At 39.9% G+C, this 26,288-nt stretch overlaps 1 protein-coding gene and 1 long non-coding RNA gene across 2 annotated transcripts in view; one reads left to right on the forward strand and one right to left on the reverse strand.

The window, feature by feature from the left end:
- Positions 1-1,823: 1,823 nt before the first annotated feature.
- Positions 1,824-2,894, forward strand: LOC124804871. Its single transcript, XR_007017377.1, has 2 exons — positions 1,824-1,948; positions 2,322-2,894. It is a non-coding gene; the product is annotated as an uncharacterized LOC124804871 (long non-coding RNA).
- Positions 2,895-3,602: 708 nt separating this feature from the next.
- The window catches only part of LOC124804870 (RNA cytidine acetyltransferase), a 102,325-nt gene continuing 79,639 nt past the window's right edge, over positions 3,603-26,288 (reverse strand). The window contains exons 17-20 of the mRNA XM_047265235.1: positions 16,367-16,539; positions 7,745-7,981; positions 7,517-7,653; positions 3,603-3,885 (exon numbers count right to left, since the gene is read on the reverse strand). Coding sequence (XP_047121191.1) covers positions 3,798-3,885; positions 7,517-7,653; positions 7,745-7,981; positions 16,367-16,539 — 635 coding nt within the window. The 3' untranslated portion in view covers positions 3,603-3,797. The remainder of the gene's footprint in view (positions 3,886-7,516; positions 7,654-7,744; positions 7,982-16,366; positions 16,540-26,288) is intronic.

Below are 26,288 nucleotides of genomic sequence, written 5' to 3' on the forward strand. Positions count from 1 at the left end.
TCATGAGTATGCTGAACTGCTGCCACCATCGACCTGTCACAGCTCCATTCAAGAGCCACCAACAGACACTCTGGCTGGTCCTGCAAGAATCCCATTTCTTGGATGCACCAAATGGATGTCACCTCCACTGCTGCACTTCTGGCTTACCCAACACGACACCCAGCTGGCACTGGTGGTCACTGCCAGCCACCAGTATGTCTTAGGTGCAGCCTAGCAGCAAGCAACTCATGGTTCCTGGAAACTTTTACTACAAAACACCAATCAAGTGCCTATGACAGGGAGCTGCTTGCCATCTATGAGGCAGTCCACTACTTTTGCCCATTATTGGAGGCCAGGAAATTCATGATACTTGTTGACCACAGACCCCTGACATACACCTATCAGCAGGCCAATGATCACTGCTCACCACATCAGTTCTGCCAACTGTGATACATTTTTCAGTTCAGCATAGACATTTAGCATATCTCTGGAATGGACAGTGTTGTTGCTGACCGTGTCACATATCACTGGGATCAATCGTTGCATCAATTTTGCCACACTTGCTGCAGCCCAAGAGGTTGATATGAAGCTAGGCATTATTGTCAAGACCAAAATGTTGGTCGCACGCTGGAGTGTGTGTCTATCCCCGGCAAAAACACAAAACTGTACTGTGACACCTCCCGTGACAAGCCACAACTTTTCATTAGGTTGGTTGAAATTTTAACTATAATATGCTATTGCTGTTGTGATCTTCAGTCCAAAAACTAGTTTGAGGCAGCTCTCCATGATAGTCTATTGTATGCAAGCCTCTTCATCTCTAACTACGGCAACCTACATCCACTTGACCCTGCTTTCTATATTTATCTCTTAGTTTCCCACTACAATTCTCCCCTCCCCCTCTCTCTCCCCCAACACTAAATTTTTGACTCCTTAATGTCTCAGAATGAATCCTGTCAACCAATTCCTGCTTCTAGTCTAGTTCTGCCAAAAATTTCTTTTATTCTAAATACTATACAAAGTGGCTCATTAATTACCCAACCTACTCATCTAATCTATCGTTCTTTGAAGCACCACATCGAAGGTTCTATTCTCTTGTCTGAACTGCTTATCATCCACATTTCACTTCCGTACAATAGTGCACTCCAAGCAAACATCTTCAGAATGGACTTACTAACACAATTAAATTTATATTAGATGTTACCACATTCGTCTTTTACAGATATGCTTTTCTCACAATAGTGTGTGCATTTTATATCCTCTTTAGTTTGGCCATCATCAGTCATTATGATGGACAAATAGGAAGACTCATCTGCAAGTTTTGGTATATCAGTCCCTAATGTAGTGCCCTCAGCATTGCCCAATTTAATTGAAATATATTCCACTATCCTTGTTTAAATATGTTGGTTGAAATTTGTGTATTGTATATACCCTTTGTGTTTTATTCTCATGTTCAATTCCAGTAGCCTGAAGTGCTGCAGCTGTGGCCTTTTTGGCAGAAATTACTGGTAATTTTTGCAGTGTAATTATGATGACTGATCTCAACCTTACAAACATTACCTGCTACAAGCCCATCAAAGACAGTGCTCACTTCCTGTCACGTTTTTAGCTTTTAAATTTGTTGAACTACTAGTAATTTTGATTTTGCCCTGTAATATTACTGTTAACATTTTGGTTGAGATTTATGAACTGAGCTATCTAAATTTGTGTCACTTCCTATATTCCAATTCTAGCAGCTATGGAATGTTGCAGCTATGGCCTTGTTGGTATAATGAAATTCCTTTATTAACAATTTTTGTACATATATAAGTAACACATGTTCTTTTTAATAAGTGTTGTCATATAACAGCTACCTCTGGTGTCATGTCACGAATGCCACCTATGTATAAAATCTTTCAACTGCTCCATGACAAAACTGCCTGTGACAGTTTGGGTACCAATGGTGTTATGGAATGGAGTAGGGAATGACAAGGTAATTTGCATTGATTTCAGTAGGTACCTCTGTCAGCTTCACGAAGTAGTTGTAATGAATTTTTTTAAATATTGTATCTTTATTGCACGTTTCACGTCACAGATCTGATGATGGGTTTCTCCCAAAATATGTCATTAGATTACAAAATTATTTTGGTGATCAAGACAAGTGTATTGTTGTTTAAACCAAAATAACCCTTGTGCTCCTCATACAGCCAGCCATTCAGGGGACCCTACAGTTCTCAAACTTATGGTGTGAGTCGTGAAATCACAATCTGTCTTGACATTTGCACTGCCTCCCACCGTCAACACACAAATTCTCAAATTTCTTGATCTCAGTTGTAAAATGCTGACTTTACTGATTTTTTTTTCAGATAACCCTCTTCAATGGATCTGCTCAAGGCATAAAATGAAAATCTCTGGACAGAAGGCAAAAACAATGGTTTTTGGAGGTGAATACCCAGTATGAACGAACATATTCCCAGATAACAGTATTATTGAACAAAGGTCTCACTTCCAGTACCATAGCTGTGACAGTTTATGACACTGGTCATGATATCAATCACAAACTTAATATATGGCTGGCCACATATGAAACAATCTTAAGAACATTATTTAGGAAAGTGACAAAATTTTACAAATTGATAGCTGTGCATATTTTGCCCTACAGCTCAGAGATACTGGTGATGTGTACTAAATATCTTAGTAAGATACAGGGATCAAAAATGAGATTCCTGAAATCTATGGATTGCTGAATAGGTTTAAAAATGATGATAACTGGAGAGAAATGAATAAAATAGAAGACCAATGAAAATAAAGAAAGCTGGCTCCATACTTGAACTGAATGCAAAGTGGAAGAATGTAAAAAGAAATTTTATCATACAGAGCACATGGAAAAACTTAAAAGAAAGAAACAAAAAGAAGAAAATACCCCCCCCCCCCACACACACACAGACACCATTCAGTTACCATGGAGAGATATGATTTTCTCAATGGTTACCTCTTTTTTGCAAGTGCTGTCATGATATTTTGATGACACTCTTTCCAGCTGACAGGAGTCAAATATTTAGTGTAGTGATTTCTGTTACCTTCTACACTTCTGCATAAATAAAAAATGGTGATTCTTTCTCTTTCTCCTCTTCTACCACAAAAGAGTGCCTTAATCTGCTACTTTCTGTATTTTAGTGCTTTTAAAAAGAGCACTGACGTAATGAAGAAGACATTTATCCATGTGCATTCATTCCCCAAAGCCAGCAAATTCTTCCAAAGTCTTAAGAATGGCTTAAGCAAACCTCAAACTTTTTATTTCACAGACAATGACTTTAGTCACTAGACAGCACTGATCCATGACACTGTGAAAGACAAATTATTACAATGCTGAAAACAGCAGAAGCCAAGAATATTACAGATTAATTTACATTCACTGTTGATATTAAATAAAACCAGCACAAATTTTGAACTTATTCGTGCCTTTCCTTTCAATCTGTCTGGTGATCATTAGTTAAAAATTAGCAATGTCATGTTCATGCATGAAGTCTTTTCTTTTCAGATTCCTTTACTTGTGGCTGGACACAGCTAAATGACACCAAATAACAAATGTTCATGATGAAACGAAGGGACAAAACCTTAGAAAGTTGAGAAATACAAACACTACAAAAATTAACAGATATATTATTTTGAATATGTACATAGTCACTACTAAAATAGCAAACTTTTACAGTTGACAACAAATATTACAAACAACACTTTTTACAAAGTTTATGACTTGGGGGCACAGGTCAAGATTAGTTTCAGTCCTCCTTGTCATACATTATATTAAGCTAACACTGTTAATTATAATTAACAGCAATTCAACTGAAGGACTTTTTCTCTTTTTTCTTCTTCTTTTTGCCAGAATTTTCTGGGATTGACGGCTCTTCATTTATTCTTTTCTCACCACTGAAAATAATGCAAAAATTCATAATCAGTAAAAATTATTCCATTCCATTGTGGCAGAGCGCTACAGCAACCAGTTTTAGATTATTTCAGAAAAAAAAAAACTGTCTTGGTTGCGAAATTATTTAATGTCAATGTTGTGTTTCAGCCTGTTGGGACATTGTCAGATTGTGTAAAAGTAGCTGGATATGAAAGCTATCCATTATATAGCCATGTAAAATTAAAAATGGACAGAACAGTATCTTGAACTCACCAGCTGACACTGCCATAGTCATACAAAGTAGGGCCATGCTTACAAAAATAAATGCAGTATGAGTCGCATGCTGGATGGTGTCCTTTTGGCATGCACACAGTAATTTCACATTAGTGTTTGTGTGCATGCCAAAAGGACATTGTGCTGCATGTGGCTCATACTGCATTTAATTTTGTAAGCATGGCACTATTTTGTACTATTATGGTGGTGTCAGCTGTTGTGTTCTACGTCCACCTTGCATTTTATATGTTTTTGTGATGGATGGATTACATAACCAGTTACTGTTGTGTCCATTTTACATTTTATATGGCTATGTAATGGATGAATTATGTAACCAGTTACTCTTGTGTCCATTTTATATGGCTATATAATGGATGGGTTTCATATCCGGCTACTTTTACACAATTTGATGATGGCACAAAAGGGTGAAAAACTTCTCTCTCTCTCTCTCTCTCTCTCTCTCTCTCTCTCTCTCTCTTCTTTCCTTGTGCCTGTGTCCCACACTCCGTAGGTTCGGCATGGTTATCATCTGATTTGGCGAGGTTAATTGAAGGGGTGGCCAGATGCCCTTCCTGTCACCAAAAGGGTGAAACGCTTCATTGACATCAAATAATTTCGCAACCAAGACTATTTTTATTCTATCATAGTGAAATTCTGTTCTTTTACAAGGAATTAACAACCAGAACTCTCATACATAATGAAACCACTACAACAATTTTAAAATAAAAATGTTAAAATAATGTCATATGGTAGCTATGTTTGTTACATATGAAGTGCTTATTTCCAAAATGGTACACTTCCAGTTTTGTTCATTTCAAGATTCAGAGGCTTAAACATAACTGAGTGATGAGAACAGAAAGAAACGGTAAACCCTTGCAACAAGCAATGAACTGCAATATTTCAGTTATCTCAGTCAAAGAATTTCATCACTCAATTATGTTTAAGCCTCAGGTGTACCATTATTGAAATAATGCCTTCGTATATGACTCCATATAAAATGTACATTTAATCTGTGAACATATCTGTAAATGTGTAACACACATCAATTTGGAAACTGAAATGTACAGGGGTTGGACAAAAATATGAACACACCGCAGGAAACACATGCTTGTACATAAATTCAGATGCTAGCCAAACCTGCATGTTGCACTGTTGTAACTGACCATGAACAGCACCTGTGCAATGTCCTCAATATGTTGCAAGTGTCTGTTATGGTCAGAACAGCGTACTGTATAGTTGTGAGTGCATTATGTCAGAACTAAGTGAATTCAAGCGGATGCAAATTATTGGCACTTGTATGGTAGGTGCTTCCATAACCATGGGAGCCAAATGTCTGTGTTTCAGGGGCACTGACTGCATGCAGGGAAAGTAAAAATCATCATCCACTAAGTCACAACACTGATAAATATGTGTTAGCATGACAAATTGTCACTGGAGAGGATTATGATGAAAAATAAGAGGACGACAGCTGCTAGAACCACTGCAGAATGGTTAGTCACACTCCCCAAAGCAATGTCAGCACCAAAAACCACGAAGAGAGTTCCATAAACAGGAAATTACAGGATGATCTGCAATTTCAAAACCAATAACAGCTGGACTATGGACCAATGGTAGAAAGTCATATGATCAGATGAGTTGTTTGGATTGTATCCAAAAGTCTGGTCATATTTACATCCCAAGAGGGAAACAGGACAGGGGTTCCGTGATGATCGGGGCAGCATATTGTGGTATTTCAGGAGCCCCACGGGTATTCTGCAGGGTCGTATTATTTGCAAGGATTACCTGAACATTTTGGCTGATCAAGTCCATCCCACGGTACAACGTTTGATACCCAGCAATGATGCCCTGTTTCAAGATGACAGAGCACCTGTTCTTACAGCTCGCGTTATCCAGGACTGGTTTCGTGAGAATGAGGATGAACTGTCACATCTCCCTGGCTGCCATAGTCCCCAGATCTCAATATTACTGAGCCTCTGAGGTCTTCTTTCGAGAGAAAGCTGCATGATCATCAGTCACCTTCATCACCGTTACCTGAACTTGCTATTATTTTTCAGGGATCCTTTGAAAACCACATAGGACCTATATTTTTCCATTCTAAGGTGACTGGAATCTGTTTTGAAATCCAATTGGTTTCCTACACTATGTTACACATGGTAATGCGTTATGTTTTTGATGCTTCCATTTTTTGTCCAATCTCTATATATGGTACTGCTGTGCAAAATGTTAAGAGAATGATGATTCTGCATTTAGGTAAAATAGCACAGAAAGTAGCTAACATTTGTAAGCTTTTAAATGCTGAAGTTACATTTCAAACCAACATTTTTACAATGTAAATTAGGGACCAATTTAAAACAGAAGGTTGATAAACACAATAAAGCCGGCATAAAAAAAAATTCAGTGTAACAGAAGTTCTAATATGAACTACATCAGTCAGATTGGTAGGTCCTACAAAGCGAGGCATAAGGAAAACTGGTATGCTTTTCAGCTTCATAATTTTGAAAAGTTGGCTACAAGCACACATTCCATGAAACTGACCGATCTTTTTGGGAGGATAAGTGTAGAAAACTGAATCTACAGGAACAGTTAGAAATTACAATACGTAGCAGGACAAATGAAAATGCATTTAGGGACAGGAGAGACAAACAACTTTTTAAACATTTCAAAAGCTTTTTAAGACATCAACATGTTGTTAGCTACTTTGTAATCATACTCTTGACATTCAGTGTATGATGAGATTCATGCTCCTGACCATCTATGCAGAGATGTGCATCATCTTTGATTTCTTGATTATGAACACAAAATGCTCAGTCATGCTGTATTTGTTTTTGTACCTGAGTGAGTCTTTTCTGGAGATATACAGACTGTGCACACAAATAGCTGGTGCTGTGATACTGCCTACATTTATGGACAGCATATGCCAATCCACTTTAGTTTATTTTACATACTGGAAAATGATGTTTAAATGTATTTTAGGGTGGCATGGTTACAAGGGGAATAATCATTAAATTTTACCATTTTTATTTATATTTTTATCTTTATCACTTTCATAAGATTCTTGTGAAATAATTATGATGATGAAGTCTTGCTCTGAAACAATTCAATGTAAGTGCTTTTGCACTGTGGAAGGTGGTTCAACTGGCATTTTGAACATTAAAACAAAACAAAATTTTTGAATAGCATCCAAAACTACCTTACAGCAAAAAGTCACACAATCAAGTAATTCCTCATTTCTTGTACAAATGAATCTCACTCAATATCTATTGACAGTTTTTCACTATCAACTTCAAATTCAACTATGAACTCCCCTCCAGCACACTATATTGTTGACAATTCTGAGTGGAGTGTTGTAACAAGAATGATCTAAAATTTTAATATGCTTACCTCTTCACAGAAATTATGCCCTTTGCTCCTTTCGACAAAGCTCTGTCCCATTCTTGTTCTGAGCCTTTTATAACATACTGACTCAAATTTTCATTTTTCAGCCTCTTTAATTCTTCCTGCTGTTTTAGTTTAAGGTCCTGAAATAGCAAAAAGAGGTTAATAATTTTCTAACTGGAGTCCAGTACTTAAATACTGTTTTACATAATTGTGAAATGCTCATATTCACACCTTCGCTGCTTCATTCAATTCTTGCTGCATCGTCTTCACTAAAGGATTTAGTTTTAAGGCTTGCTTTGGCTGCACAAAATCCTTTTCTATTGCTCGCTCAAGAACACCTGTCAGGTACTGAACTAATCGACGAATTGTACGATTAAAAAGACCCAGCAGCTGTGACACTGGCAACTCAAGCTCAGTGGCCAAGTCATCAGCTGTTTTGTGTTGCAGTCCCAGTCCAAGTAATATTGCCTGGAAAAAAGGTAACAAGTACTATTTACAAATGAACACAAAATACAATGCCACTACACATATTCAACTTTTATTGTATACTACTTTTTCTCATTTTCGATATAGGTAATTACACTTCACTCTCTTAGCTTACCATGGATATCACAACTGTTTATGAAGGAAGGTAATACTACTGACCCCGCCATCCAATCGAAGGGGAGTATATCATCTCCCAGAAAATAATCTAACTCAGTTCTGTGCTTAAATTTCCTGACAGATTAAAACTGTGTACCCATCTGCGACTTGGGCCTGGAAAAGTTTACGGCAGAGGTTTGGCTAATGGTGATAGTTGTAGCTTTGAATAATGGACTACTTGAGTACAGATACACGAAATATTATGTAGCCTGTCCACATGCTACCCTTGTCAACTGTGCCACTGTTCCATACCACAATATTTTAATACCACGTCAATTACGGGTAAAGGATGAATGTATGACAAAACAGCAACTTGTTAAAACCATTGTCTGGTTCGGTTTTCTGTGGTTTCACTCAATGTGATGTCTCCTTTCAAAAGGAAATGGTCAAGAAGTCCAATGTGCACACCAGAGGGGGCATGATGGGGGGGAGGGGAGGGGAGGGTCGAAGGAGGTGAGTGTCATCCCACATACAGAATAGGTTCTTCCAGATGCCAAGAAGCACAGGATGCAGCCAACTGCAGATGGTGGCTCATGTCGGTACCAACAATGTGTGTCATTTCTGATTGGAAGAGATTCTCTCTGTTTTGGGCAGATAGCTGAAATGGGAAAGACTGCCAGTCTTGCTTGTGAGATGAGGGCACAGCTCACTATATGTAGCATCACCCACAGGACTGCTTGCAGATTTTTGGTACAGAGCCGAGTGGAGGGTGTGAATCAGAAGTTCAGATGGTTCTGCGACCATATAGGCTGCAGATTCCTTGACTTGTGCCATAGGGTGGTGGCCTTCTGGGTTCCGTTTAATAGAAAATGGATCCACTACAGCAACACAGGTAGCAGGGGCTGTGTAGAGGGGCTGGGCAGTTTTTTTGCGTTGGAGTATTTTGGAAAATTACAAAAACGGCATCAATCCTGAAGCGTGTGGGGCAAGCACAGGACGAGTGTAGACGCAGAAACAAACAATACTGCAGTTGTTGGGAAAGAACAAGAGCTCCACGTGCTAATAGAAAGCACTGAAGTTCTAATTGTTATAGGTATGGAAAGCTGGCTAAAACCAGAGATAAGTCCAGCTGAAATTTTTACAGAGTGCCCAAAGGACAGATGAAGTACAGCTGATGGTGGCATGTTTGTTGCTGTTCGTAGTACTTTATCTTGTAGTGAAACTTAAGTAGATAGTTCCTATGAATTAGTGTGGTGGATTAGAGATTATACTTGACAATCAGAATAAATTAATAATTGATTCTTGTCTGATCTCTTGAGGACCCTCAAGAAACTGAAGAAACCATTTCAGCGTGTTCGTCACCACAAGGATACAAATTCCCCATTACAACGCAAGGCCTTATGCAAGTCTGCGCACTCAAGAGGAGCTCATGAAATTTCATTAGAATATTCTTCCTCATCCACCCTGCACTCCAGATCTTCATCTGTTTGGGCCAATGAAAGATACACGTTGTGGGGTGACAGGGAGATTATTGAGCAGCAAAACATTAGCTCCAACATTGACCAGTAAAGTGGTACCACACCGGCCTACAGACCTTCCCAGCAAGGTGGTGTGAGGTCATCCATCATACTGAACATAGATTATGTTGAAAAACAGCATTTTGTACCAAAAAAAGTGGCAATAATATGGTGTATTGGAATCCCGAATAAAGCAAGCCTGCTTCCAGCTAAAAATGTGTTGCATTACTTATCGAACACCTCTCATACCCTCGATAAGTTAGTGAAAATACATGTTCAAAGCTTGTCGTAGGCATAAAATATTGTTTGAATTGAAGTGAATGCTTTCTCTGGAAACTATTTTGGACAATTAGTTCGGGAGCCTACTCAAAGTGCAAATGGTTGTGAAAACTTACTTGACCTCATGGCAAAAAGTAATTCTGAGCAAATAAAGACCATCATAGTAGATACAAGGATTAGTGACCTCAAGGTCGTCGTAGCAAGACTGAATACCATAACATCCAAATCCACCACAGATAAATGCAAAATACATCTACTTTTTTTTTTAAAAAAAAAGCAGATAAAGATTCACTTGACACCTTCCTAAGAGACAGTCTCCACTCCTCCCAAACTCATTATGTAAGTGTTGACCAGATGTGGCTTCAATTCAAAGAAATAGTATTGATAACAATTGAGAGATATACACCAAATAAATTAATAAGACATGGTACTGATCCCTCACGATACACAAAACAGGAAAGAACACTGTAGCAGAATCAATGAAAAAGGTGTGTGAAATATAAAAGAATGCAAAATTTCTAACTAGCAATGTTTTACTGAAGCTCAAAATTTAGCATGGACTTGTCTGCGAGATGCTTTCAATAGTCTCCAAAAAGAAACTCCGCCTCTAAATCTGGCAGAAAATCAAGAAAGATTCTGGTGGTATGTAAAGTGCACCAGCAGCAAGACACAATCAACACCTTCACTCTGCGATAGCAATGTTAATGTTATTGATGACAGTGCCACTAAAGCAGAGTTATTAAAAATGGGTTTCAGAAATTCCTTCATCAAAGAAGACAAAGTAAATGTTCCAGAATTTGAATCAAAAATAGCTGCCAATATGAATAACTTAGAAGTACACATAATTGTTGCAGCTTAAATCACCCAATAAAAGCAGGTCCTCCAGTCCAGATTGTATACCAATTTTGCACAGCATGCTGGTACAATAGCTCTATAGTTAGCTATCATATACAACCACACAATCAACTAAACATCCGTTCCTAAATAATGGAAAGTTGCACAGGTCACTCCAACACTCAAGAAAGGAAAGTAGGTGTAATCCACTGAATTACACACTCTATCACTAACATCAATTTGCAGTAGAGTTTTGGAACGTATACTGTATCTGAAGATTATGCATTACATCAGATAAAAAGATTTATTTACAAATAGTCAGCAAAGATTCAGAAAACATCATTCTTATGAAACACAGTTGGCTCTTTACTCACATGAAGTAATGAGTTCTATTGACAGGAGATCTCAAACTGAGTCCACATTTCTACATTTTCAGAAGCATTTTGACAGTGTTCCTTGTGGTATCAGCCACAATACTTTAAAAAATGCATGCTTTCATGTTTCCCACAGCCACTGTGACAGCATAAGGCTGCTGCCACAAATGTTTACACCACTGCAAATAACATGCAAACATTCACTGTCCGGAGTTCCAGCAACAGATGTACGTAAGTTCAAACATTCATGCACTGACCCTCATTTTGTGTGTTTGCCAGATGAATAACGTTCACAGACTTTAACAGTGGTCAGGGCTCGACATCTTCTGAATAGAGATTGTACTGAAGAGTGACAGATTTATAAATCCTTTGCATCTGTACATATTTCTACATCAAAATCTATTATTAGCAACTGACACTGCAATTAAAGCAACAAAGTTATGTGTAAATTTTACTATTTGATACTGGATGTAGAATAAATTAATATCTGAATTCCCTGTTTATGAACAGCATCTGTTACTCACTCCTGTATCTGGTACAGAACAAAAAAGTGTGCAAAGGAAGTCATAACATTCCTCACATGTGATTTCTAATCAAATTATGTGGCTACAGAGTACCGACTCAGATGTGTAATGGGGTTCATGATTTACTATCAGAAAGGTCACAGTTCACAGCAACCGACAAAAAGTCATCAAGCCAAACACATGTGATATATGGCATTCCCCAAAGAAGTGTTGTACGCCCTCTGCTGTTCCTAATATGTATAAATGATTTAGGATACAATCTGAGCAGCCCTCTTCAATTGTTTGCATATGATGCTGTCATTTGGCATCTTGTCAGATGATCAAAACCAATTGCAAAGTGATTTAGATAAGGTATCTGTATGACGTGAAAATGGCAATTGACCTTAAGTAATGAAAATTGTCAGGCAATTCACGTGAGTACTAAAAGAAATCTAAAAAATTTTGATTATGCGATAAATCACACAAATCTTAAAGCAGTGAATTCAACTAAATATTTACGAATTTTAATTATGAATAATTTAAACTGGAATGATCACACAGATAATGGAGAAACGCAGCCAAAGACTGTGATTTATAGGCAGAACACTTAAAAGATGCAACAGGTCTACTAAATTGGCTGTCTACACTATGCTCGTCCGTTCTCTTCTGGAGTAATGCAGTCTGGAGTGGAATCTGCATCAGATACGATTGAGAGAGGACACTGAGACAGTTTAAAGAAGGGCAGCTTGTTTTGTATTATCATGAAACAGGGGAGGGAGTGTCACAGATATGCTACATGAGCTGGTGTGGCAAAACTAATGCCTTTTTTGTTATGGCAGGATCTTTCTCCTTTGGATGCGAAAATATTTTGCTGGCGCCAACCTACATAGGCAGAAATGATCACTGTAATAAAATAACTCAGAGCTTGCACTGAAAGATTTAAGTTCATTTCTTTTTCATATGATCTTAAAGAGAGAAATGGTAGAGGAATAGTCAGAAGGTGGTTCAATGAACCCTCTGCCAGGCACTTAATTGTGAATTACAGAGTAGTGATGTAGATGAAGATGAATACCCTTCCCTGCTAAAGCCTGTACTATGTCTCTAATGTCACAGTCACAGAGGGAACATTAAAGTCCAATCTTCTTCCTTACTTTTCTAACACCCATCATAGTCTTTGCCTATTCGCACACATCTTCTATCACTCTGGTACTGCATGATACTTTATTGGCCAGCAATCATGTTACAGGAGAGGAGGATTAAATCAGTGCAAGCCAATGGAGTATTATTATATTTATCTTTAAAGTAAAAAAAATAAAAAATAAAAAAATAAAAAAAATAAAAAAAAGTAGTAGTCCCCATTTAGACCAATGACCTTGTATTCAACACTTTTTCCACTGAGTAAACTACTCAAAAACAGTTCTGCACCAATCTCAGGGCTTGTATATTTCATGTTTCTCATTGAAAATATGCTTCCCAATACTCTTATGCCCACATGAAATCAATGTGTGTAACCACCAGTGTCTTTTTCAGTGCAATTCTGTGTCTCTCTAAATAAAGACAATGACAGTGTATCTTTGTATACTATTCATGCCTTGAAGGGTCATTTCAAGCTTAGACCATGAAAGCTGTGTCACTCTGTAACAGGAGGTTGTTAGCAAGGGAAATTACTGGCCAAAATGACTCATACTGTTACAATGCCAGTCAAAGATTCAGCTGCTTTTGTGACACATAAAACAGAGAAGATCTGCTTCATGGTGGTCACCTGTGGTCAACACCACTAGTTGATGATCGCGAGCTGCACATTACAGTTCCTAGTACTCCAAGAAGAATGCAACAGAACTGTGCACTGTCTTTTTGGAGGTAATAAGGGGGCTGTGCTGATCCAGACATACACAAATGCCTCCCATTCAATCAATTCGGCCTCTAGGTGTCTGTTACGAACTGCAGTACAAGAAAGGTAGGGCGACCGCGTACGGCAACCACAGAGGGCAACACGCAGCTAGTGCAGCAGGTGACCCAACAGCGGCCTCGGGTTTCCGTTCACCACGTTGCAGCTGCGGTCCAAATGACGCCAACATCCACGTATCGTCTCATGTGCCAGAGTTTACACCTCTATCCATACAAAATTCAAACGCGGCAACCCCTCAGCGCCGCTACCATTGCTGCACGAGAGACATTCGCTAACAATATAGTGCACAGGATTGATGACGGCGATATGCATGTGGGCAGCATTTGGTTTACTGACGAAGCTTATTTTTACCTGGACGGCTTCGTCAATAAACAGAACTGGCGCATATGGGGAACCGAAAAGCCCCATGTTGCAGTCCCATAGTCCCTGCATCCTCAAAAAGTACTGGTCTGGGCCGCCATTTCTTCCAAAGGAATCATTGGCCCATTTTTCAGATCCGAAACGATTACTGCATCACGCTATCTGGACATTCTTCGTGAATTTGTGGCGGTACAAACTGCCTTAGATGACACTGCGAACACCTCGTGGTTTATGCAAGATGGTGCCCGGCCACATCGCACGGCCGACATCTTTAATTTCCTGAATGAATATTTCGATGATCGTGTGATTGCTTTGGGCTATCCGAAACATACAGGAGGCTGCGTGGATTGGCCTCCCTATTCGCCAGACATGAACCCCCTGTGACTTCTTTCTGTGGGGACACTTGAAAGACCAGGTGTACCGCCAGAATCCAGAAACAATTGAACAGCTGAAGCAGTACATCGCATCTGCATGTGAAGCCATTCCGCCAGACACGTTGTCAAAGGTTTCGGGTAATTTCATTATTGCTACGCATGGTGGATATGTGGAAAATATCGTACTATTGAGTTTCCCAGACCGCAGCGCCATCTGTTGTTGAAAATTGTAACTACTGTAATTTCGAAAGTTTGTCTGCCTGAAAATGTACTGTTGTCCCAAGCATATTGCAACAAACGGTGTATTTCTATCGCTGCTCGTTTAGTTTTTATTGCCGTTTCAAATATACCGGTCATTTTTGAAACACCCTGTATCAAGATGGTGATTTTGGTGCAGGTACCAACAATCTGTACCTCAAATCCCTCAATTTTCTCATTGTCAAAGCATCTTGACATGTTATTTTGGAATTCACTTCTCTCCTCACATTTATTCCATTCAGTTGTTCCAAACATCTATCTAGAACATACTTGTTTACACTTAACACCTTTCTGGCACATGAAATTGGCACTATTTGCCTCAAGGCCATTGACATTCACGCAATGCTACTTTTGATGTTTCATTTCTAGCATGAAATTGCCCTATCAACAATAACAAACTAACACCAAGATCAGTTTATTCTTTTGAAATTGATCCAGACTTTGCAAAGGAAACCAAATTGGATCATCCCACACCAAGTGCACTGTTGGTACCTGCTGTAAGCATCACCAACCACAATGAAGTTTTGCACAAATGTTTTACATGAATAAAACCAGGTTTTGCAAAAAAAAAAAATTCCTGGCTTTAGGAGGCTCTCAGTAGCAAAATGTGATGTGGGTTCTACGAAAAATTGACTGAGACAGCTTAAAATTGAAGTTAGTAGTAATCCAGAGAAAATAAATGGATCAGATACATCACACACTGTTAAAATTGCAAGGCTTTGTCCCTCACTATTATCATGCTACTTAGGTCCAAAGTTGGGGAAAAATAAATCACAATTTTTCAACTATCTTGTAACTGCATTTTTAAAAATCTTTTATTATTTTTTATGCCAAGTGTAGCTGTGCAGAAAAGTGCTACATTTGTCGGATGTTGATCAGAAGGTCATTCATTCCACATCAAGCAGACCAGTTTTACGAAGCATAACTACATGATCATCTCCAGTTTGAATAAAATTGTTCATGAATGGTTTCTAATGAATAGAAATAAGCTGTGCCAAATTTGAGCTCAAGATGCTCAAAAATTATATGTCTTAGGAGGTTTTCAGTTGAGGGCTGAAAAATGAGTTGTGAGCTCTATGACAGTTGAACCAAATTTAAGACAGAGCAAAACTGAAACTCTCTTAACTTTAGCCAAAACTGAAATAATTTGGTATAGATTAGTTGCAGTAATTAGAAAAACACCATTAAAAATTTCATTCAAATTGGAGACGGTCATGTGGGTATGTTTCTTAAAATTGGTCTACTTGATGTGGAACGACCCCTCTGACGAACACTCAACAAATGTATTTCACAAAGTTTTTTCACAGTTCCCAATCATTAAATACAATATTGTCCACCTCCATAGCTGAGTGGTCGGCATGACTGACTGCCATGTGGGAGGCCTGTGTTCGATTTTCGGTACTTCCAGGTATTTTTTCTTGGTGGGAGGACTGGAAAAGGATGCACTTAGCCCCATGCTGCCAATTGAGGAGCTACTTGACAGAGCAATAGTGGCTGCAGGTAATGAAACTGACAACAGCTGGGAGAGCGGTGTGCTGATGCCACGCCCCCCCCATACCACATCCAATGACACCATTGGTGGAGATCGACATGGCAGTCAGTTGGTACTGACGGACCTTAGAGGGCCTGAGGATAGAATTTACATTTATGTAAATATGACACATGCACATTCCAGATATTTTTGTCTGTGATTATAATTTTATGATGTCTTTCACATGGATCAACTTCAAGAAAAGTATGGCTACATTTGAATTCAATCTCCTGTTTCTCAACTATTGTAAATAAAGGAGCAGGATTCTTATAAATCTTCATAAAATTCAGACAAATTTCCAGTGGTGATACACACTAAAAACTGTTACTTACTGATTGTACTGCTGATAAGTGAGTATCTCCCATTTGCCGCAAGAAATAAAGGCGTGCTAACATAGGCAAGAGATCCATGATCAAATGGTAGTCCACCAGATTGTTGGAGTACATTTCCAGACGTTTGATGTCATACTTGGTGACATAGCAGTCCAGCTCTTGCTGTGTAAGATCTGAAAAAGCAAAATATGGATGCCACATTGAAAAAGAAGTATAAAATATGCAGGACAGATAACTGAGTTGTAGTCTAATGAAACACTCAAAACTAGAAGCTCAGAATAACAGTGAAGTGGAAATTGGGTATGCATATAGAAATAATTGATCAAGAACTGTGGTCAACAGCACAAACACTTGGCAACGAGAATGAAAGGAAGTAATTATTGAATGACATCATCTTCTCAAATACAGTATAGGTGTACCAATTTTTGTTTATTAACTTCTGGAAGTGTTTTGGATAAACACTTTGTCAACAGTCAGATGCAAAAATGTGCATAACTAACAGTATTTACGCACAGACATTATGGTGCAAGTAATTTTTAACTATCACACATTTTTACTATCATACACTGACTTTTAGCATGACATCTGTATGTAAGCACTTTTAATCCTGCATATTTTCATATCTGGCAGTTGGTAATCAGTTTATCTCAAAACATGCCGAGGTAATGATAAACAAAATATTTGTGCAGCTGTGCATTGTTAGTGAAGATATTATTGAAACTGACTACAAGCCATGGTGTTCAGAAAATATTTAAAATAAAATTAAGGAAAAGTGCACCAAAAAAAATAGTAAAATAGGACATCTTAGGACTAAAATTCAAATAACATTAAGTGATATGAGACAGAACAAGAGTCAAGGAAAACAACAGACCAACAAAGAAAAGAAATCAAGATGAAAAAATGGAGGGAAAAGTTTATAAATACAATTAAACAAGATTATAACAATATTAGAGAAGGAAAGTTGCTACTCACCATATAGCGGAGGTGCTGAGTTAGCTTTCGGCCATTAAGGCCTTTGTCAGCAATAGACACACAGCCACACGCATGCGCACACACACACACTCAAGCAAACACAACTTGCACACACATCTGCAGTCTCAGAGTGTGTTTTCAGTTATCTGAGACTGCAGATGTGTGTGCAAGTTTTGTGTGTGTGTGTGTGTGTGTGTGTGTGTGTATTGCTGACAAAGGCCTTAATGGCCGAAAGCTATAATTGTGTAAATCTTTTTGTTGTGCTTATTGCGACTCAGCATCTCCGCTATATGGTGAAGAGCAACTTTCCTTCTCTAATATTGTTACATTCCATCCTGGATTTTCCATTGTTCCCTTAAACAAGATTAGTCAGCCCAAGATACCAAAAAGATATAAGGGGAGAGTACTCAGAAGAGCATGGAAGGAGGGGGGGGGGGGGGGGGGAGGAAGGGTGGTAAGAGAATGAATGAAGAAATTTGAGAATGAAAGGCAGGAAAGACAATTAAGGGCCAACATCCTGTAGACGACTATGCCATTAGAGAGGAATTTCAAACATGAATAAGACAATGATGGGAATGAAAACTGGCCATGTCCTTTTAGAAGAAATTACTGAAACTCTAATTTGAAGTGATCCAGGGAAGCTACATAAAACATAAATATGGGCGGCTGGATGGAGATTGAAACTGCTATATCACACTGATTAGTAAATTTATTCCTGTGTTTCCAGTTTTTGTCGTCATTTATCTGGCTGAACTTCCTTTTTCCCCAACATTTGGCAACAGTTCATTTATCTGTTTCATCTCATATAACCTAATACAGGGTGAGGCAAAAAGGACTTTCGAACTTTGGAATGATGTAGAAATTTATTGAGATAACTCTGAGAATTGATATATGTGTCACCATGCAGCAAACAATCTCAAGGTTGATTCATGTAGTGCATCAGTACCCCAATACACCATCAGGAGCACCAGCATAGTGAACAGTTAAAATGGCTGCTTTCACTGTTGCAAAGCATGCTCCCTGTGTGTTTTGGTTTCATGAAAAAATCTCTGCACCAACTATTATAATCGAGACTCAAGTGTCTCAAGGAAAATTTAATTCTTTCTGCATCAATTGTTTGGTGCAAATTTCACACTGAATATGCTAAAGAACCTCCAAGCAGTCCTGCAATTTACTCTTGGCAGAAGAATTTTGTTGCAAAAGTTATGCGTGATTAGCTGCAACCAATGTCGGAAGAAACTGATTACTGGTAGGACATTTGCCGCGTCATAAATGGTAGTCACACTGAACCAAAATGACACTTGACACTTTTATGTGAAACTTGAGATTGTTTGCAACAAAATAACACATCTAACAATCCTGTAAGTTATCAGAATAAACTTCTGTATCACTGCAAAGTTGTAAGGTCCTTTTTGACACACACTGTATTTTGCCTCTAATTTTATTTCACATGTTGTTTTCCTCATTATCTGGTGGTAACTTGAAATTCACAATTTCTCAACTGCAGTCAGTTGTTCACTATAGCTTGTAGTGCTGTCTTTTCTGATCACCTGTCATTGGGTTTTACAATTTTTATTGTCTGTTCATGCTGGTCACCTGTTACTGCTCTCATCAGAATTATTTTCCATTTCATAAAATATACTTAGTTCTTATTATTTGTCGATGTTTTCGATTTACTGTTTATTATACACAGTAAAAAACCCAATATCAAATATTTCCATTCTGGTGCAGCTGCCATAAGAACAATCTCCTGAAAGTTGTTTTCAACGAAACTGGACTTCTAAGTAATAAATATGAAATAACATGAATTTAAACTCAGTTTTCTTTACAAAAGTTCCTAAAATGCCTCAGAGGTTTTTTTTTTTTTCATTTTCCAATAGGTCACATTAAAGATAGAACATTCAACACTAACATGTAATCAATTCTTTTGGTCGATAAATAGCTCATAAATGGCCCCACACACGACCAATAAATTCCTGGCAATATCGTCTGACATATTTCACTCGTTTCAGTCCCACCACAGGACTGATGCACCACACAATTTTGATCAGTATTTTCAATGGACAGTGTGTTATGAATTTGTGCTATGTAAAATGAACTGCTATGTTTCGCAGCAGTGGCTTTTGAACTCGTACGTTGACCAATGCTTGGAAAAAAAGGAGGGAGAAATGCAATTTTTCAAATTAGCTCTGGGACACTTTTTTTGGGAACTGTCAGCTATGTTACAGAATACAGTACATTTTTCTTTTTGTGTCTATTATTATTGCAATTTACACTTATAAAATACACCTTACTGTCTTTCATTCCCTTTCCACATATTGATCTTGTAGGTTATTACAAGTATTTACACCAAGTTTTTGGTATCTCGATGGGTATAGAAATTTTATCAATGGCTATACCTCCAATTTTCATAGCTATTGTTTTAAACTGCATGAGGGAAAATCACATTACATGAAATGACAAGGGACTTATCTATAGCTGTAAAATAGGAAAGCACCTAAACATATAAATTAAAATGTGCACCTAAAATCACCTCATTCTGTTTGGAAGTTACAGACATCTAGATGTTTCATAAATAGTTCAAAATCACCATCCGAAGCTCAGTATATATTACTATGAGCTTATATTTAAAAACAAAGATGATGTGACTTACCATACGAAAGCGCTGGCAGGTCGATAGAAACACAAACAGACACATACATACACACAAAATTCTAGCTTTGGCAACCAATGGTTGCTTCGTCAGGAAAGAGGGAAGGAGAGGGAAAGACGAAAGGATGTGGGTTTTAAGGGAGAGGGTAAGGAGTCATTCCAATCACGGGAGCGGAAAGACTTACCTTAGGGGGAAAAAAGGACAGGTATACACTCGCACACACACATATCCACCTGCACATACACAGACACAAGCAGACATTTGTAAAGGCAAAGAGTTTGGGCAGAGATGTCAGTCGAGGCGGAAGTAAAGAGGCAAAGATGTTGTTCAAAGACAGGTGAGGTGTGAGGTATGAGCGGTGGCAACTTGAAATTAGCAGAGGTTGAGGCCTGGCGGATGACAAGAAGAGAGGATATACTGAAGGGCAAGTTCCCATCTCCGGAGTTCTGACAGGTTGGTGTTAGTGGGAAGTATCCAGATAACCCGGACGGTGTAACACTGTGCCAAGACGTGCTGGCCGTGCACCAAGGCATGTTTAGCCACAGGGTGATCCTCATTACCAACAAACACTGTCTGCCTGTGTCCATTCATGCGAATGGACAGTTTGTTGCTGGTCATTCCCACATAGAACGCGTCACAGTGTAGGCAGGTCAGTTGGTAAATCACGTAGGTGCTTTCACACGTGGCTCTGCCTTTGATCGTGTACACCTTCCGGGTTACAGGACTGGAGTAGATGGTGGTGGGAGGGTGCATTGGACAGGTTTTACACCGGGGGCGGTTACAAGGGTAGGACCCAGAGGGTAAGGAAGGTGGTTTGGGGATTTCATAGGGATGAACTAAGAGGTTACGAAGGTTAGGTGGATGGCGGAAAGACACTCTTGGTGGAGTGGGGAGGATTTCATGAAGGATGCATCTCATCTCAGGGCAGGATTTGAGGAAGTCGTATCCCTGCTGGAGAGCCACATTCAGAGTCTGATCCAGTCCCGGAAAGTATCCTGTCACAAGTGGGGCACTTTTGTGGTTCTTCTGTGGGAGGTTCTGGGTTTGAGGGGATGAGGAAGTGGCTCTGGTTATTTGCTTCTGTACCAGGTCGGGAGGGTAGTTGCGGGATGTGAAAGCTGTTTTCAGGTTGTTGGTGTAATGGTTCAGGGATTCGGGACTGGAGCAGATTCGTTTGCCACGAAGACCTAGGCTGTAGGGAAGGGACCGTTTGATGCGGAATGGGTGGCAGCAGTCATAATGGAGGTACTGTTGCTTGTTGGTGGGTTTGATGTGGACGGACGTGTGAAGCTGGCCATTGGACAGATGGAGGTCAACGTCAAGGAAAGTGGCATGGGATTTGGAGTAGGACCAGGTGAATCTGATGGAACCAAAGGAGTTGAGGTTGGACAGGAAATTCTGGAGTTCTTCTTCACTGTGAGTCCAGATCATGAAGATGTCATCAATAAATCTGTACCAAACTTTGGGTTGGCAGGCCTGGGTAACCAAGAAGGCTTTCTCTAAGCGACCCATGAACAGGTTGGCGTACGAGGGGGCCATCCTGGCACCCACGGCTGTTCCCTTTAATTGTTGGTATGTCTGGCCTCCAACAAGCAACAGTACCTCCATTATGACAGCTGCCACCCAATCCACATCAAACGGTCCCTTCCCTACAGCCTAGGTCTTCGTGGCAAACGAATCTGCTCCAGTCCGGAATCCCTGAACCATTACACCAACAACCTGAAAACAGCTTTCACATCCCGCAACTACCCTCCCGACCTGGTACAGAAGCAAATAACCAGAGCCACTTCCTCATCCCCTCAAACCCAGAACCTCCCACAGAAGAACCACAAAAGTGCCCCACTTGTGACAGGATGCTTTCCGGGACTGGATCAGACTCTGAATGTGGCTCTCCAGCAGGGATACGACTTCCTCAAATCCTGCCCTGAGATGAGATGCATCCTTCATGAAATCCTCCCCACTCCACCAAGAGTGTCTTTCCGCCGCCCGCCTAACCTTCGTAACCTCTTAGTTCGTCCCTATGAAATCCCCAAACCACCTTCCTTACCCTCTGGGTCCTACCCTTGTAACCACCCCCGGTGTAAAACCTGTCCAATGCACCCCCCCACCACCATCTACTCCAGTCCTGTAACCCGGAAGGTGTACACGATCAAAGGCAGAGCCACGTGTGAAAGCACCCACGTGATTTACCAACTGACCTGCCTACACTGTGAAGCTTTCTATGTGGGAATGACTAGCAACAAACTGTCCATTCACATGAATGGACACAGGCAGACAGTGTTTGTTGGTAATGAGGATCACCTTGTGGCTAAACATGCCTTGGTGCACGACCAGCACATCTTGGCACAGTGTTACACCGTCCGGGTTATCTGGATACTTCCCACTAACACCAACCTGTCAGAACTCCGGAAATGGGAACTTGCCCTTCAGTATATCCTCTCTTCTCGTTATCCGCCAGGCCTCAACCTCCGCTAATTTCAAGTTGCCGCCGCTCATACCTCACACCTCACCTGTCTTTGAACAACATCTTTGCCTCTTTACTTCCGCCTCGACTGACATCTCTGCCCAAACTCTTTGTCTTTACAAATGTCTGCTTGTGTCTGTGTATGTGCTGATGGATGTGTGTGTGTGTGTGTGTGTGTGTGTGTGTGTGTGTGTGTGTGTGTGTGTGTGTGTGTGTGTGTGTGTGCGCGCGAGTGTATACCTGTCCTTTTGTCTGTTTGTGTTTCTATCGACCTGCCAGCGCTTTCCTATGGTAAGTCACATCATCTTTGTTTTTAAATATATTTTTCCCGCATGGAATGTTTCCCTATTACATTACTATGAGCTTACCATGAAATGTACTACTCCTTATTATAAGCAGAAACTCAAACTTCAAATTCACTTTTCAGTGTGTTCTGCTTCCTGACTATCAGTTGTAACATGACATGATAAGCGAGTCACAGCGGACAGCCATATTGCCATAGGTGGCTGATTTGTTGCATGCACTTCATCAGATTGCTTAGGAATTATGGAAAGATCAGGCAACTTGGTGGTGGACTGGAGTGATTCATCAGCCGTGTGAGGTCCTTAAGTTGTTTGATCAATAGTTTCTTACTCCATTCTAGCTAGTGCAATTGGAGTCAACTGATGTATCTTTATGAAGTCATAGAACCATGTTTAACACCTGTATAAACTTTATTGTTTTTCAAAATCAGCAAAAAATATTCTAGATCGCAGAGGTTATTTTATTTCAAACGACCAGTGTCGGCCTAGTCTTAGGCCATGTTTAGATGCTGAAACTGCTCACCGAGGTCTACTGACTGTTCTGGACATCATTAACTGCAGCTGATGGTGTTACTCTAAAGATGGCCTAAGATTAGGCCAAAACTGGTCATTTTAAATCAAATAACCCTTGCGATCTTGACAATTTCTCTCTAATTTTATACAGCTTACAAGATCACTGATCTCCAAAAATGTTACCAAAATTTTTTGTTTTATTTTGGTCCATACTACTGCCTCTCAAAATATGGAATACTATTTTTTCTTTTCTTTTCTAACTAGCAGTATACTACCCAAGTAACTCACTTTTAGCATAAGTCTAAGTTCAATAATGCTGCCCTAGTTAAAGACTATTTTCTTATTATGCAATACCAACTGGAAAAATCATTTCAATATCCAATATCAGAAAATTTCAATCAGCAAACATGCTTTGAACTGTTCTACTGGCAAACTCAGTATGATTAAGCACCACTCCCATAAAACCACCCCCTTATAAACTTTCCAAGGCTTTCTGATCTCCAGCCTATACACTAGTCTCTTCATCCTCTCAAAAGTGGCAACTCCAACATTATCCTTATGGACAGGAATATATGAGAGAGGGTGTGTGCCCCATCTCCTGACACCCTGACTTATAGCAACTGCCTCTAAGATCACATTCTCCTGGTCCAAACTAACCTTCAGCTTCTCCTCAGGTGGTAGTGCTGTATCCTAACCTAATGGATGTCAATATATAACCAAAAGATTATGTAAAATCAAACAATGGAAAGTCCAGGACAGAATAACAACAATAAGAAAATAGTAGCCTGCTACTCACCACAGGAACCGAGTAGCAGATAGATGCAATGAAAAATATGCTAGTGTTTCAGCTCTTGAACAGTCATTCTTCAGTAGAAGAAAACTCACACTATTCACACAAGTGCAACTCATACACACATGGACACTGACTCCGAGCTATATGGCTTGACTGTTACTGCACGTGGTCTGAGCAGCAATCTACCTGGTTCTAGCTTGTGTGGGTAGTGGGGTTAAGAGGAGGTGTGTGGCAGGGAGGAGGGGGGAAGGGGAGAGGGGTTAGCAGGGTAGCGTTGCAGCAAGATGCTAGTGCTGCCTGTTGGAGCATTCAGAGACACGGTGGTGACAGGGTTAGGCTGCTACATGCAGCATTGGGAGACTGTGCTGCATGGGTGAGAGGAGGTGGGGATTGGGGGGGGGGGGGGGGGGGGGACGACAAGAGAAGTAGAGAACTGGAAAGGACTATGTATGTAGGTGCAGTGTTGGGATAGAAAGCATTTATAGCACTGGAGTTAGGAACAAGGAAACGGAAAGGCAAGTGGGAGACAGGGACTAGCAAAGCTTGAGGCCAGGTGGCTTACAGAAAAGACGGATAATATGTTGCAGGAAGAGTTCTCATCTGTACAGTTCAGAAAAGTTGATACCTTTGGGAAGAATCCATATGGCTTCAAAGCAGTCATAACAGTGAAGCACAGCATGCTGGGCAGCACATTGAGTAACTGGGTGGTGCAGCTGTCTCCCAGCCACAGTTTAGCGGTGGACATTATGTAGACAGACAGCTTGCCAGTTGTCATGCTCATGTAGAATGTGGTGCAGTGGTTGCAGCTATGTTGCTAGATCACACGGCACAGGTGGGTGGGGAGGGTATTTCGCATTGCAAGGCACAATGAGAGGTAGTTCAAACCCTGACAGAGATTGTGATTCACTTAACCCCAACCTGGGTGGTACTGAGTGCTCATTGGTGGCCAGACAATGAAAGGATGAGTGGAGAATAGTTGGTGACAGAGGAGACAAGCACAAAAGATCTGTTCTAGGACAAGGGTGGGATGGTAATTTCAGTCTGTGAGGGCCTCAGTGACATCCTTGGCATATTTGAAGAGGGGCTGCTCATGATTACAGATACAATGACCATGGACAGCTAGGCTATATGGACAGGACTTCTTTTTTGAAGACATGGATCCACAAACAAATCCATGGTACAGTAATGGACGCCCATGTGGTACCATGCTGCATTAACCAATTCGTTGGCCATCTTGGGCAGTGGTTTCCAACCAGGGATAATTATGCCCTTAGGAGTAAAATTAAATTTTTGAAGAGGTAGGAAAAAATTCTGAATTATGTTTTGGCCACAAAAGTAATTTATTTTTAAAAGAACATTATTACTATCACTAGGCCTATTTTGTACGACAGTAATACTGATTACATAAAAAACTAAACTAAACTCCGTCTGAACAGGCCACAAAAGTAATTTATTTTTAAAAGAACATTATTACTATCACTAGGCCTATTTTGTACGACAGTAATACTGATTACATAAAAAACTAAACTAAACTCCGTCTGAACAGGCCAGGAAGGCCCAACAGTACCGACCAGCCGCCGTGCCATCCTCAGACCACAGGCGTCACTGGATGCGGATATGAAGGGGCATGTGGTCAGCACACCGCTCTCCCGGCCGTTTACGAGACCGGAGCCGCTACTTCTCAAGTAGCTCCTCAGTTTGCCTCACAAGGGCTGAGTGCACCCCGCCACAACAGCGCTTGGCAGACCAGATGGCCACCCATCCAAGTGCTAGCCCAGCCCAACAGCACTTAACTTCAGTGATCTGACGGGAACCGGTGTTACCACTGCGGCAAGGGCTTTGGCTACTGATTACATAAGTTACCAATAATTAATTTTTTTATTTCAAATACTAGCATTAATGTGTGGCACGATGCAGTGGGGGTTCCAACTTGTGAAGAATCTTCCTCACATAGTCCACGCATTACATACATACTTAGTACCATGCATCTATGACAGTAAAATTGAGACATATGTATCACATATGCTTAAAAATATCATGAAAATGCTTTTTCCGATTTGTATGTAGTTCCCACAATAGACCAGAAATTGCTTTATTATTGACTTCACAACAATAAACAAACTAACTGTCAGCACAACACAAAAGTAACTATGCAATGGCTACTGCACTGTTGCTAGACCTACACAAATTTAATAATAATAATAATAATAATAATAATTAATAAT

Source organism: Schistocerca piceifrons, chromosome 7 (genome assembly GCF_021461385.2).
Source record: "Schistocerca piceifrons isolate TAMUIC-IGC-003096 chromosome 7, iqSchPice1.1, whole genome shotgun sequence".
NCBI lineage: Eukaryota > Metazoa > Arthropoda > Insecta > Orthoptera > Acrididae > Schistocerca > Schistocerca piceifrons.